The sequence below is a fragment of the Odocoileus virginianus genome, chromosome 14 (assembly GCF_023699985.2).
Source record: "Odocoileus virginianus isolate 20LAN1187 ecotype Illinois chromosome 14, Ovbor_1.2, whole genome shotgun sequence".
Taxonomy (NCBI): Eukaryota; Metazoa; Chordata; class Mammalia; order Artiodactyla; family Cervidae; genus Odocoileus; species Odocoileus virginianus.
In genome coordinates this window covers 59,313,122-59,328,737 of record NC_069687.1, presented here as the reverse complement: position 1 = coordinate 59,328,737, position 15,616 = coordinate 59,313,122, and the positions used below count along the sequence as shown (strand labels likewise).

The 15,616-nt window shown below is 36.3% G+C and overlaps 1 protein-coding gene across 3 annotated transcripts in view; it reads right to left on the bottom strand.

Moving 5' to 3' along the window:
• The window catches only part of TNPO1 (transportin 1), an 89,486-nt gene that overhangs the window by 13,449 nt on the left and 60,421 nt on the right, over positions 1–15,616 (bottom strand). For all 3 annotated transcript variants that reach the window (XM_020915741.2, XM_070476804.1, XM_020915748.2), the window contains exons 10-20: positions 14,643–14,703; positions 13,627–13,795; positions 9,523–9,675; positions 8,511–8,736; positions 6,154–6,325; positions 5,182–5,268; positions 3,613–3,720; positions 3,323–3,481; positions 3,153–3,240; positions 600–698; positions 311–406 (exon numbers count right to left, since the gene is read on the bottom strand). In XM_020915741.2, coding sequence (XP_020771400.1) covers positions 311–406; positions 600–698; positions 3,153–3,240; positions 3,323–3,481; positions 3,613–3,720; positions 5,182–5,268; positions 6,154–6,325; positions 8,511–8,736; positions 9,523–9,675; positions 13,627–13,795; positions 14,643–14,703 — 1,418 coding nt within the window. The remainder of the gene's footprint in view (positions 1–310; positions 407–599; positions 699–3,152; positions 3,241–3,322; positions 3,482–3,612; positions 3,721–5,181; positions 5,269–6,153; positions 6,326–8,510; positions 8,737–9,522; positions 9,676–13,626; positions 13,796–14,642; positions 14,704–15,616) is intronic.

Genomic DNA, 15,616 nt, shown 5'->3' with positions numbered 1-15,616 from the left:
AAAAAAAATTCTCCCCAGCTAGCAGTTACTCTGAATTAATGAAAAATTCATATAGTTATCTGAGCTGGGGTCCATTTTAGGGAATATTAAAACACTGTAGCAGAGAAAAAAGTGTGTTTTGGAAAGTTTCTGAAAACTGGCTATGGAATGAAGCTCAAACAGTTCATTTCATGACTGAGAATCCCAAACAGGCACAAATTAATAAGCTGGGTTTCTAAAGCTAGCTTCGCTTTGGTTTCTCTACGCATCTTAACTTAAAATGACAAGGCAGATTGTTCTCTTCACCGTTAACAGTTCAGTCGTATGGTACCTGTATTCTCTAACAACGTCTTTGGTGTGTTGGGTCTGTTAATGATTTCTACAAGCTGGTGCAACACCATAGGAATGTAAGGCTGCATCTCTATACCTAGATCATCCCCGAGAGAGAAAACAAAAAAAGAAACATTTCATTGTTAAAATATCAATGGAAAATATGTTGCCCCCTTTACTGTGATATGTTATGTATTTACATAGGTAAAGCTCATTAGAAAAAGGCAATTACAAAAATATTAAGTTATCTAAAAATTTTAATGTTTGTAAATGGGGGGGGGAAATCTTACCCATTTGAATGGAGATCTCTCCAATTGCCCATGTGGCATTATTGCAGACTGAAATGAATTCTGGATTGAGGTTGGTTCCCAATATTGGCATGAAATCCGCTAGGAAAAAAAAAAGGCTTTTAAACTATGTATTAAACTTCTCAATAGCAGTGTTTTGTGCTTTAAAAGAAATCTACCAGATGGAAACTGAAACTGAGACAAAATATAACCTTTAAAAAAACAAAGTGTTGGCAATAATTATCTTAGGAAAATGAAGGAGGAAATATCTGGCCACTGAACTTTCATCTGAAGTAGCCCCAGTTTGGTTTCACTTTAAGTATCATTAAAAAGAGTTGGTCAGAGTAATTTCTCTTGGCATCAAACAGAATATTTTAAATATTTCACTTTAAAAGTGAAAATATGATACAATGGAACCTTCTTCAAAGCTGGCTTTTCACACACAAAGAATTTTTTAAATCAATGATTTTGGCTTTTATGGTAATGTTTACTCTAATGTCAGACTGTGGTCTCTGAATATCATCCTCCATTTAAAAGGAAAAATGAAAGTCAGGAGTTCATACTGACACTCAAATAACTAACACAAACAAAAACTAAACTCTTGAAATGTAATACAGGACTTGTGCAAGATGCTGGAAATCAATTTGTTCCTTTCAAAACTAAATAAAGAGAAAGAATCAAGTAATAATCCTGCCTCTTCTATATGATTTGTCAAAGTCGGTCGACTGCTCACTCATGTTCAACTCTGCGATCCCATGGACTATAGCCTGCCAGGCTTCTCTGTCCATAGGATTTTTCAGGCAAGAAAGCTGGAGTAGGTTGCCATTCCCTTCTTCAGAGGATCTTCCCCACATGAGGACTGAACCTGGGATTCCTATATTACAGGCAGATTCTTTACCATCTGAGCCACCTATGGGTAATAATTTATTGATATGGGAAATATCTCTACATATGTATTCTCTCTACTGAATGAAGAATTAGAATATAATTTTTTAATCCCTAATATACCAGTTGATTTCACAATTTCTCAGTTTCGGCAATATTGCTAATCTGGGTCAGATTATTCTATTGTAGGGGGCTGTCTCATGTATTATAGGATATTTAGAAACATTCTTCGCCCCTACCCACCAGACACCAGTAACACATTCCCTGTGTTACAGTGTCTCCAGATATTGCCAATTGCTCTTGAGAAACACTAACCTAGAAAATAATCCACAGTTTGTAACATGAAAAAGAGAGAAACAATCAGACATTGTGTATCTCTTCAAGAGGTATATGATCTATAAAGTCTTAAAAAAAAAAAACTTTTCTTACAAATTTAAACTCAAATACTAAAATCAGGTGGAAAAGTATCTGCAGAATAAGGTTGTCCATAAAACAATAATTCACCACACTTTCATTTAGAGTAAGTAGGCTTAAACTTGATGCCTTACTTTAACACATCATAATTAATGTTATTATTCAAGTTCAGAAACACATGACTGAAAAATACAACTGGCAACTGAGTGAAGGGCAAAAGATACAACCTTTTAGTTCTGTAATAAGTTTGTTTCTAGGGGATGTGGTATATCACAGTATAATGACTAGTGTGTATGTGTGTGTTCAGTCACTCAGTCATGTCCAGCTCTTCGTGACCCCGTGGACTGTAGGGCCACCAGGCTCCTGTCTATGAGATTTTCCTGGAAAGAATACTGGAGTGGGTTGCCATTTCCTTCTCCAGAGGATCTTCCCAACCTAGGGATAGAACCTACCTACATTCTCTGTATTGGCAAGTGAATTCTTTATCACTGAGCCACCTGGGAAGTTCACAGTTAACAATACCATATTGTTTATTTGAAAGTTGCTGAGACAGTAGATCTTAAAAGTTCTCATCCCCCACACAAAAAGTCTTGATATATGTCAATTACATCTTAAAAAAAAAACCAAAAAACTGGAGGGGGGCCTCCCAAAGCACACTGTATCAAATGAAAAAAAAATTAACACGAATATTTTAAACCAAGATTAAATGATGGGATATAGAAATGAAAATTAACCAAAACTTGATTTAATCTATGGGTCTAACAGCAATTCAGGTTACATTATTCAAGCAATCGCTTATTACCTTCACAAAAGGCTAAGACAAACACTATGCCACTAAAACAGAAAAAAAAAATTCATTCACTTTTAAGAAAACTGAAATTTCCTATAGTTTATGCTGGTTTATCATGAGAAAACTTGATTATATTATTATTTCTGGGTACCTCTACCAAACAAAGAGGCTATTCAAGAAGTATCTATGAACTAGCATACAGGACCAAGGTTCACAGGTGGGCATGTCCCTTACTCTAAAGCAAATTCAGTCACATCAACACCTAACAAGCTGCTGAAATGATGGTGAATTCAAAGGAACAAGAGAATAGGGGCTTCCAAGCCACCTGCTTCAATCAGAGTAGATTTAACCGGTAAAATGTACATTAGTACATGTCAGCATTTCATTAGACTTCAGTTTAATAATAAAACACAGCTGATGAAAAATAATGTTAAAAACCACATTAGAGCAATAGAAAATATTCATACCTATACAAGGTTTAACATGCTGAAAGCAAGCTTTTGTCAGGTCACCTAGTAGGGCGAAGGAACTCTGTCGAACCTCTGGCATTTTATCCTGCAAGAAAGAAGCAAAAATTAATCCCAATTTGACACAGAGAACCAAAAGTTTCTATTCCTTTTAATTCAGTAAATCTCACCTGCATGCACTGATACATTAGTGTTAGAATGTTACTTCGCGCTACCAGCTGTTCAATGTTGCCTCCAAGTCCTTCAGCCAGGCCACTGAGTAAATCAAGGGCCACTATCATAAAATCTTTATCTGGAGCCTCATATTGATCTGGTTGAGCATTGTTTAGCTGAAATTACACACAATTTTTTGAAAACTTACTTTAAACCAATTACTGAAAAAGTATGTATACATTATGCCTATCCTTAGAAAAACGTTTCTGATGCCAAGAAGGGAGATATAAAAAACTTTTTTAAATACCATGGCTTGTGCAAGAGTCTTCTGCACTAGGTTTACACAACGCTGATACACAGGTTCACAGTACGGAAGGAAGCCAGACTGCAGGGCTGTGGCAACTGAAGACAGGCACTAGGAAGGATAAAGGAGATGTATGTAACATTTCCAGGTGTAACTAAGATCATGATAAATGCTTGACAGCATACTCAATAAAATCCCGGTCATTTCTACTCTTCTACAGTATAGCAGTTTCATCTTTTCAAACCTTTCTTTTGGATGTGGTTTTGTTGCTGCTAAGTTCACTAGCTAGTCAAGGGAGGTTTCCTCAAAAAAAAAAAAAAAAAAAAATGTTAAGGTTTCTATAATGAATGTTATCTTTCAGGAACAAATTTCAGTATTATGTACTCCTATTTTTTTCCCCTCAAATATGAGAGATTTATTTATCCTCCCATCTTGGTCAATAATGTGGGTACATCTTACTGGGCACATTCTGAGCCTTGCCTGGAAGTAAACATATTTAGCTATAATTATTCTTTTTATTCTGTTGGGCCCAGAATTAGCCATTGCTCTTTGCCACAGAAGTTTTTACTTTGCTGGGTAGGGACCATTGAAGGCAGAAGTGGTGAGCCCTGAAATATTAGGGGAGACTAGAATGACTGATCTGGCTCTACCAAAATCAATTCATCCAGATTTAAGTTACCACATTTGAGAATGCGTTCAGTTATTTGAAAAGCATATAAACTTGGGGGGAGGGGGTGTTTAAAAATAGTAGTTAAATACATGAAAAACAAAACTTCAAACTATATAGAAAAGGTATCAATGCTACTTCACATGTATATGAGTATATATATATATGCATAAACAAGATAAAAGAATTTAGGCTATATCAATTATGACATGGCTGTATATCTACATAAAGAAGTACAGTTAAGTAGAGATGGACATATATATATATATATATATATATATATATATATACTTATATGGAAAGATCTCCAAGATAATCTACTATCAAGTAGAACAGGTTAGAAAAACATAAATTCGAGAGTGTCACTGGGCTTCATTGGTGGCTCAACGGTAAAGAATTCCTCTGCAATGCAGAGACAAAGTCCAATCCCCGGGTCAGGAAGATCCCCTGGAGGAGGACATGGCAACCCACTCCAGTATTCTTGCCAGGAAAAGCCCATACAGTAAAGAGGTACCTGGTGGGCTACCCTGCATGCGGTTGCAGAGTTGGACATGACGGGAGAAACTGAGCATACATACTTAGTACAGATGTACCACAGTTCAAGTTATATGGAGTTGCATGTTCATTCAGCATTTTAACAGAAAAGGTTCAGAATGTAAATTAACACTCACTACATATAGTCATTATAGATCTGAACATGTGTTTTTTTTTTTTTTAACGAAAAACAGGTTAACTAAATGTTGCCAGCTTAAGTATACTTCGGGAGAAGGGAATGGCTACCCACTCTAGTATCCTTGCCTGGGGAATTTCATCGACAGGGGAGCCTGGCAGGCTATAGTCCATGGGGTTGCAGAGTCTGATAAAGCTGACTGACTAACACACATAACAAATGGTCAGTAGAATACCTCAAGTAAAGGGAAGAGATCTTTATCTTCATCCTTTAACATGTTCCATTTCTGGATCAGTGGAGGCATTAACATCTGGATATATTCCTAAATTACAATGATGAAAAACACAGAAAGCTCCACTATCATATGTAAACAAGTATATGCTGAGTCTATGAAAACTAAAATCCATTTAGAGTTATTGTATAAAATTTTTACAGAAAGAATTGTAAGACTTATTCTTTGAATTTTTTTTAGTCCCGTGACCTGTGACATGTAATATGACTTGCTGTTCAGTTAAATTATAATGACAGATAAATTAAAGACATTTGCAGAAAAAGATTCATGATCATTTAAATGTTCTCAGACAGAAGAATCCCTGCAATCAAATCAATAGACAGTCATCATGTAAACAGGAACATAGATTCCAAGTAGCCTAATCTAAGACATTAGGAAACCTCCTACCAAACAAAACCAAAACAACCAGCAAAGCAAACCCACAAACAAGTGTCCTGCACCAAGTGTTAAGCATAACCTATAAACACAGACTATTTCTTATGATATTTTACAGTGTAATCATAAACATGAAGTCTATTCTTCAGCAGGGGATTTCAAGCTATATTAAAATTCTAATATTACTTAAATCCCATTTAAACAAATCAGATTCATCCATCTCTTCTCAACACTCCTAGAAACAGAGTTGAAATCCAGAGTATAAAACCTTTATCCCCTTTCCTTTAGTCGTCACTCTAAAATGTGTTGGTATATTTATGTGATAAGCTGCTGTAATTTTCACACCCTGCACGTATTTCTTTTTGTAAAGTATTATTAAGTACACTTGCTATCTTTTTCAGCCCTATATTCTTAAAGCAGCAAACACTAGGTGTTCGTACCTCCCTAAACATTTTAATTTTCAAGTATATGATAACTTTATTAAGTATAAGTATGCTTTCTATTTGATTTTTCTCATAATGGTTCATCATAGATACTTACAGGTTTGTTTAAGTGATGTCCTACTGAGTCTGCTAAAGTTCCTATGGCATCATAAAGAATGAGCAAGTTCTTATGCTGGTATTTACTAAATGCAAAGACCAAGGTATCAAGTATATAAGCAAGGTAAGGAACAAGTTCTGTACAAGCCTCCTCTTCAAGGGTAGCAAAGGCACTATAATTCAAAAAGGGAGATAGATTACTGTTATAGAAAAGAAACAGTTCACAACAAAGACAAGAAATTAAGTAGAAAGCTTAAAGAATACTTATTTACACGCCCATCTCCCTACCTCACCACAGCAGATACTTAGTTTTATCATTTCTTTCCCATTCTCTACCACTTATTTCAAAGAGATCTACACTTATGGGTATCTGCTTAACTACAATGGTAAAATCAAAATCTGTTGGTTCATTCAACAATTTATTTGGTGTTTACTACTTATTTAGTGACTGAGGGCTGGAAACATAGCAACCAACAAAACAATGTCCCCTGTCTCAGGGAGTTTACATTTTACTGATGTTCCAGACTAGTGACACTAGAATTAAAACTGTTAAAACTTACATTACCATATGTAACATAGATAGCCAATGGGAATTTGCTATATGGCTCAGGAAACTCAAACAGGGGCTCTGCATGAACCTAGAGGGATGGGATGGGGAAGGAGATGGGAGGGAGGTTCAAAAGGGAGGGAACATATGTATACGTATGGCTGATTCATGTTGAGGTTCGACAGAAAACACCAAAATTTTGTAAAGCAATTATCCTTCAATTAAAAAAAAAAACAAACCAACTCTTCAACCTTCAATTGCATACCAAGTGCCACAAAATGATAGAAACATTTTTAACAGTGTGTTTGAGACGTCTCAGAACAGAGCAGTATCATGGTCTCGCAAATGTTTCTCTTAGTGGGAGAGGCAATGAGGGGCTGGCAGCCACAAATTTTCAACTATAAGAATAAATTCCAAACTACTTAATATACAGCATGGTGCTGACAGTTAACACAGCATTGAGTCCTTAGAAGTTGCTGATTAGATCTTAAGCATTCTCACAAAATAGTTACCTATGTTAATCTTGGTGAGTGTTCTACCATATTTACGTGTATCAAATCAACATGTTGTATACTTTAAAGTATATGTAATTATGTTTGCCAATTTTTCTTCAGTAAAGTTTAAAATTTTTTCTCTAAGTCCTACACAATCCACTAGAATGCACAATGCATTTGTTATCAGAAATTTGTTTACTTGTAGCTTATTTGTTAGGACAAATACACAAGAAAGGAACAAACTCTAGGGTCTCAGGGCAATTACTTCAACTTATACCTAAATTTTTCTTGACTTTAAGGTGTATTTGGCCCTTCATTTATAAAATTAAGGTTATATTCTTCTGTCCTAGCCAGGCAGGAATTTCCTAAAATGATAGGCTTAAGCCATTTGTTAATTAAAGTCTTGTTCATTAACACTGAACTATATTTCTTTCATGGCACTTTCCACAAATTATATACCTTACTAGCCTATAAATTTTAAGATAGCAGAGGTGTAAGCACATTTTATTATGTCTAACAATTAGTAAAAAATCCTGCTGAATGAAACATCTACCAGAAAGCAAACATAATGTGTACCCTCCCTTCCCTTGAAAAAAAATTTGGTGCTATTAACCACCAAAGCTCCCTTGTTTAACCTTCTTTCATATCATTATGAATTAGAACTCTTTAAAATCTGGTAGAGTCTAACTACACTTAAACTTACTTTCCTCTCTTTCAGCAGCTATTTCTTTCTTATTAACAAAGTGAACAGTAGAAGCAATTCTACTTGAAAAATTAAGAACTATAAACATAAATGGCAAGCCTTTTTAGAAGATGAAGATTTATTCCAGAAAACTGAAATATTGGTAGTAGTGAAACTGCTGATCTGATGAACAGACAGCCCCAAATGCAACTGACAAAAGTGGTTACTGGAGTTGAACCACTTGTGGCAGATGGGTGGTTACCACAGGACTTCCTGAGGAGTTATGGAGCTGACTGTAGACTAAAAAAGTCAATCCTGCTCAAACTTTTGTATTTCTCCAAGAATAGGACTCTTGCCACAACCACTCCAAATATCTGTGGGAATGAGGATGAAAGATAATGCTAACGTTATAGCCAGTGAGGAAACAAAAAAATTTGAAGAAAATAGCAAATACAAATCTCTAGTTAAGAGTCTCATTTGGATTTGCAAAACCATCAGCTGGAAGATACGGATAACAAAAATCCCATTAATAGTTTAATATCAACATTTCGTCACAGTCTTGAAAGTTAGTTTCTCCCTGAAATCTTCACACTCCCTTCTCCCACCATGAACAATTTGCTATGACTCTGTCTTACCTGCAGGCAGCTTCTTGTACTCTCTTGTTGCTATCCAGGATACGTTTTAGCAGTTCTGTCATTAATGGCTTCAGGTACGTGTCTGGGGGCTGGCTGACTACCCAGTGTGCATAGCGGCTAAGAGTCCAGCATGTTATGGAACGCACAAGAGCCTTTTTATCAGAGAGGCACTGAATAAGGTGAGGAATGAGTTCAGGCAGGTATGGAATCATGCCTTGCATGCAACCTAGGGAAAAAAAACCCTAAATATTTCAGGAAGGGCCAAATTTGGTTAAAATTATTTCAGTTGAATGCTAAGCTGATAGATGCATCCATGAAAAATATTCAATCATTTCCATTCTAATAAGGACATTTAATAATATTTCAAAACTTTAAAATTAACTGAAATGAAAGCTAATTGCTCTTAAGTATCTTCTAGTAGGGTTTGTTGTTCAGTCACCCCCCTCATGTCTTGACTCTGACCCCATGGACTGCAGCACGCCAGGCTTCCCTGTCTTCCTAGTAGGGATAGGAAAGCTCATTCTACTTCTGCTACAGAAATTATGCAAAATGCTTCAATTTCTTATAGATAGATATTTACAGCTAGGAAAGAATAATAATTCTTTCTAGGGTCGATGACACTTGACTTATGTTCCTCACACCTAACTATGCAAGTTATTTTTCTAACAACAGGGATGTTTCTGATATCAGAACCCTCTCATTCTGTTCTCTTCATTATAACAAAAGCATTTGCAAAATATCTGGCTGGGGCTGTAAGTCAGTCTATGGCTGCTTAATAATAATTAACTAGCTCAAAAGTAAAAACTCATTCTAAGATGGCTTTTAGACTCAAATATTCTTTTTAAGGTTAATGTGGATCATGGTCTATCTACCTCAATAGTCTTATCTTATTAGGAACACAAGTCAGTAAACAAAGTATGGGAAGAGTTTCTGCTTAACTATTCCTTAAAGTAGTCATGCCAACATTAACACCCATTGAGGACTTTACAGTTTAAGTCTGACTTCGACTTACCTTCAGCAATTGCTCCTAAAACCAAGATGCCTGATTCTTTAACAACCCATTCATGATGAAAAAGTAATTCTTTCAAAAGGGGCAAAATATGTGGCAAAAGTTCATCACGATATACATTTGCAAGAACATCTAGGGCGGCTGCAGAACATTTTCCTAAGGAAATATTTAATTCAAAAATGTTTTATTAACTTCTACTATCATTCAGTTATATTATCTATAAATCTATCTATATGTAGATAAAATGTTGTATGTAACACATTTTTATCTCTACAAAGTTTTAAATAATTCAATTAAATAGGAGGTAATCACAGGAAAGAAAAAATTTCTACTGACCAAAACACTTCATGACAAGAATCAGTAATTATGAAAATATTTTATTTTGTATATGACTACCAATTTTTTTTTTTTTAATAAAGCTGCTACACTGGTCAGAAATAACACTTTACTCATCAATAACGATCTTAGTTAAACTGTATGGTAGTTCCACTTACATAAATATTACACTGCCATGAAACAAAATGAAACCTTTTAAGTACTAATACAGAATGAGTTGTATGATGTGCAGAAAAGAATCAGCAAAGTACACACAATCTGATTTCACTTCTGGAAAATCAGCTTGTCCTCCAAAAAAGAAGATGCAGGCATACCTCAGATAATGCAGGTTCAACAATAAAGTGAGTCAAATAAAACTTTTCATTTCCAAGTACATATAAAAGTTATGCTCAAGTTACAGTGTCATTTATATTAAGTGTGCAATAGTTTTATGTCTAAAAAACCACGTACACACCTTAATCGATACACATTTTAAGGCTAAAAAAATGCTAACCATTATCTGCAGTTTTAACATTGCTTCCTTGCTAAACTTGACATTTTGAACTTTTTATTTAAAGTGAGAGATATGCAACTCTTCCTTTCATTTGAACATTCAAGAGGACATTGAAAGGTTATTAACTGGTTTGATTTTAACAGTGTTGCGTCTCAGAGAACCGGGAGGCCCAAGGAGAGGGGGAGGGATGGGGAATGCCTTGTGGACAGAGCAGTCAGAACACATACAACATACATGCAGTCCTCTGTCTCATGAGCACGGTTCATGGAGCCCCGAAACAATTATAACAGTTAACACCAAAGATCACTGATGACACACTGTCATAACAAGTGTAATAATAACAAAACAGTCTGAAAAAGAAATTACCAGAATGTGACAGACACAAAAGCGAGTAAATGCTATTGGAAAAATGGCACCAACAGACTTGATCAATGTAGGGTTGCTAAAAACTTCACTTTATAAAAAAATGCATTATCTATGAAGTATAAGAAAAACTACAAAATTCTTAAAGAGATGGGAATACCAGACCACCTGACCTGCCTCTTGAGAAATCTGCACGCAGGTCAAGAAGCAACAGTTAGAACTGGACATGGAACAACAGACTGGTTCCAAATTGGGAAAGGAGTATGTTAAGGCTGTATATTGTCACCCTGCTTATTTAACTTATCTAACCTCAGATATGCAGATGACACCACCCTAATGGCAGAAGGCGAAGAAGAACTAAACAGCCTCTTGATGAAAGTGAAAGAAGAGAGTGAAAAAGTTGGCTTAAAACTCAACATTCAGAAAACTAAGATCATGGCATCTGGTCCCATCAATTCACGGCAAATAGATGGGGAAACAGTGGAAACAGTGACAAACTTTATTTTTGAGGGCTCCAAAATCACTGCAGATGGTGACTGCAACCATGAAATTAAAAGATGCTTACTCCTTGGAAGGAAAGTTATGACCAACCAAGACAGCATATTAAAAAGCAGAGACATTACTTTGCTGACAAAGTCCATCTAATCAAAGCTATGGTTTTTCCAGTAGTCATGTATGGATGTGAGAGTTGGACTATAAAGAAAGCTGAGCGCTGAAGAACTGATGCTTTTGAACTATGGTGCTGGAGAAGACTCTTGAGAGTCCCTTGGACTGCAAAGTAGATCCAACCAGCCCATCCTAAAGGAAATCAGTCCTGAATATTCATTGGAAGGACTGATGCTGAAGCTGACACTCTTAATAACTCTGGCCACCTGATGCCGAGAACAGACTCACTTGAAAAGACCCTGATGCTGGGAAAGATTGAAGGTGGGAGAACGGGATGACAGAGGATGAGATGGTTGCATCATCGACTCAATGGACATGAGATTGAGTCAACTCTGGGAGTTGGTGATGGACAGGGAGGCCTGGCGTGCTGCAGTCCATGGGGTCACAAAGAGTCGGACACGACTGAGCAACTGAACTGAACCAATGAAGTGCAAGAAAGCAAAGCCTGACAGACTAAGGTAAGCCCATACAGATAAGCCTGTAGGTGTTTATGAAAAAACATACAGATGAGTGAAAAGAAGAGTCCCCCCTCCCTCCCCAATGCAACATAATTACTTTTGCAGTTATCTACATTAAATCTTAATTCATCCTCCCCCTAACCTTACAGTTGGCATACAATGGGAAGTAATTTGTGATAGTAATGAAGACGTTGGGTTTTCTTGTACTATAACATATGGGTTCCAGAACTACATGTGCCACCAGTACTAGCTATGCTAACCTTGGGCAAGTTTCTCTTTTTGCAGTATCTTTAGCTACCTAAGGCTGTTGAAAAGATTAAACGTGATATGCATACAAAGCCCTTGGCCTAGGGCTGGGCACATTGGTCACTCTAAGGAACTGTTATAGGGAACTAAATGGGAATAATCAGCATTATTTCAAATGAATGACACAGTTCAGGACGATCATTCACGTCCTTAACCATACCATCAGTTATTAGAAATCTCAGTCTTCTGAATCACAGAGTGGTTCTTAACTGGTGGTGATTTTGTGTCCCAGTGACCACCTGGCAATATCTCAAGACACTGCTGCTTGTCGCAATCTTATGTGTGTTCTCCCTCTAATCTCCTGCGCTACTGCCATCTACTGGAGAGAGATCAGGGATGCTGCTCAAAATCCTGTAATGGGCAGGACAAGCCCACAACAAAGAATTAGTGGCCCAAAACATCCAATGTGCTGTGAACTATAGAAGTAAAGATTTAAAAACCAGCACCCAAGCAAAACTGAAACACAGGTGTCTAGGTTCTCCCCAGAGTTATCTAATTAGTGAGTGGCCCGCAACACAGGCTGAACAGGTGATGTGGATTTGCAGCTAATGTTGAAAACAGAAATTTAAAAAAGCATATTTGGAAGTTTGGATGAGAAAGGGATTTACATTATCTTAGAAATATGCATGATAATCCTCATGCAAATTATGACATTAAAAAAAAAGTTACGAAAACAAGAAAAGCCATGGCCAACGTTCCTATTCCATATGTATTTTGTATCAAACATACATTTTGCATCCAACAAAACACATTTCCTACAAATTTTGTATCCAACAAAACCTATACCCCTTTGAGAAGCGACACTGTGAGATTAAAGTCTTTTTAAGGAATATGATGACAAGCAAATGAAGAACAGATCCATCAGGAAGAGACAAAACAAACCCACAATAAGATCATTACTTCACATCCAGAAGAAGACACCCCAAAAGCACTGGCAAACATGTGGAGAACCTGCAGCCCTAAGACACTGCTAGGGGGAAAGCAGCCGGCAGAGTAAGTGTGAAAAACAGCCTGGTAGTGCCTCAAATATTGAACATAAAAGCTTCTATGTGATCCAGTAATCCTATTCCTGGGTATATACCCAAGAGAACCAAAAACTTAGGACCACATATCAAACTTTGTACAACTGTTCATAGCATCACTACTCACAACAGCCAAAGAGGAGAAATAAAACGTCCATCTGCTGATGAACAGATATATCAGTCACAAAGAACCACTTTTTGTATAATTCCACTTACAGAAAATGTCCAGAAGAGTTCAGAAAACAGGAGAAACTACTAAGTATGTAATTTCTCTTAGGGTGACAAAAATGTTTCAAAATTTACTGAGGTGATGGTTGCACAACTCTGTGAATACACTGAAAACCACTAAATTGCATTCTTTTGTATGACTAAGTGAAGTAGGTATGAGGGCATTGTAGGATGTTGAGTTATTTCTCAATTAAACTGTTATTCAAGCAGGCGACTGTGCTTCTCTATGACTTACTTAGATTCCAGTCAGAAATCGTGTCATCATCATCAATTTCATCATCATCATCCTCCTCCTCTTCAATTCCATCTTCATCATGCTGCTGAGCCACTGTCCTTGATCGATGAAACCGTGGCCTTATATCTTGTTCACTGTCAGGAATTGTTTCATCTTCTTCAACATCACCCTGTGTATTTTTTAAAAGGAAAATTCTGGTTATATTCATTATAAGCTAATAGTATGTATATGGGTAAAAGAATGAGAATATTCACAGACAGCATGACATATGATTCTGAAATATGGTTGATGCTTGAACAGTATGGGTTTGACCTGCAGGCCCACAGATAGCGTGACATATGATTCTGAAATACAGTTGATGCTTGAACAGTATGGGCATGAACTGCATGTCCAGTTCAAACAGGATGCAGATTTCTCTCCAGTAAATGAAGTATTAGACCACTACACAATCTGGGGTTGGCTGAATTTGCAGATATGGAACCATGGACATGAGGGGCCAACTGTGAAGTTATACAGGGATTTTTGATTGCACTGGAGGTGAGTGCCCCTAATATCCCATTGTTCAAGGGTCAGCTGTATACATCTTCTGCTTGCCCCTGCGTAGAAAATAGCTCTTTGTGAAGGGGCGAACAGGCTATCACAAAACCCATGCTAGATTATCAGGGACTTTGAACCACATAAGACGGTTTCCCAACATCTGGTATAATCTAGAGTATCTGAATCAAATTCAGAACATACTTAAGATTATTTTAAAATGAACCCCAAACACTCAGAAATAACAGGAAATTCATGCTAATTCACCTAGTGTCACCATCTAGTTAGTTTCAATTAAGCTAGAATCTATGCCAGTCAAATTCATTGTGTTTGCTTCGATCTTTGAACTCTATAGCATATTATATAACAGAAAGCTTATTTATATAGAGCCTACTGTAAATAAATGTCCTATTAGTCAAATTCAAAGATCTGTAAGTCAATGAAAATAAACATCCTTATTCATCAGGGGATAGTTTCCTTACCTTAAGTAGGATAATATCTATATCTGAATACTTCATGCCATTCACTAACACAGGGATCAACCTATAAAGACAGAAATTCATGAAACAAAGATCTAAAGATCTCAAAGTCTCAACAACCTCATGAATACTAATAATAGCACCAACTGCCTTACAGCTATTCTATGTTTGCCCTTCTCCAATGATGAGAACTCCCAGTATGTATCTTAGGCCTTTTACATACTCATGCATAGAATCTACTGGGTGGAATTTTAGAGTGGACAAGATAGCTTGTCAAGAGTGCTTAAAAATAAAAACAATAATTTCATTTTTTTGGCAATTTCTCCCCTAAGAATTTATCCTAAATACATGAACGAACATTCTCAATTCTTAAAGACTGATGTTCTGTGATGCAAGATTAAGAACAATGGAAACAATCTAAATGTTCATCACTAAGGGCCTGGTTAAAAATAAATTACAAATGGGAATTTCCCCAAAGTCCAATGATTAGAACTCTGTGCTTTCACTGTAGGGGCTTTCACTGTAGTTCTCCTGGTTGGGGAACTAAGATCCTGTAAGGATCTTATTTTTGGATGCACACAGTCATAAACAAAGAAACAAATGACAGTGAAACTGGAAAAACAAGAAAACTACAGGTGCAAAACACATAAAAAGCTCACATCCATTTGTATTAAAAACAATGAGATTCCTAGCCACAGCAATCAGATAAGAAAAAGAAATAAAGAATGCATTCCTATATACTAACAACAAAAGATCAGAAAGAGAAATTAAGGAAATAATCCCATTTACCATTACATCAAAAAGAATAATACCTAAGAAAAAACCTACTCAAGGATGCAAAAGACCAGTATTCAGAAAACTGTAAAATACTGATGAAAGAAATAAAAAAAAAATGACACAGATGGAGAGTTATCCCATGTTCTTTGATTAGAAGAATCACTATAGTCAAAATGACTATACCACCTAAAGCTATCTAC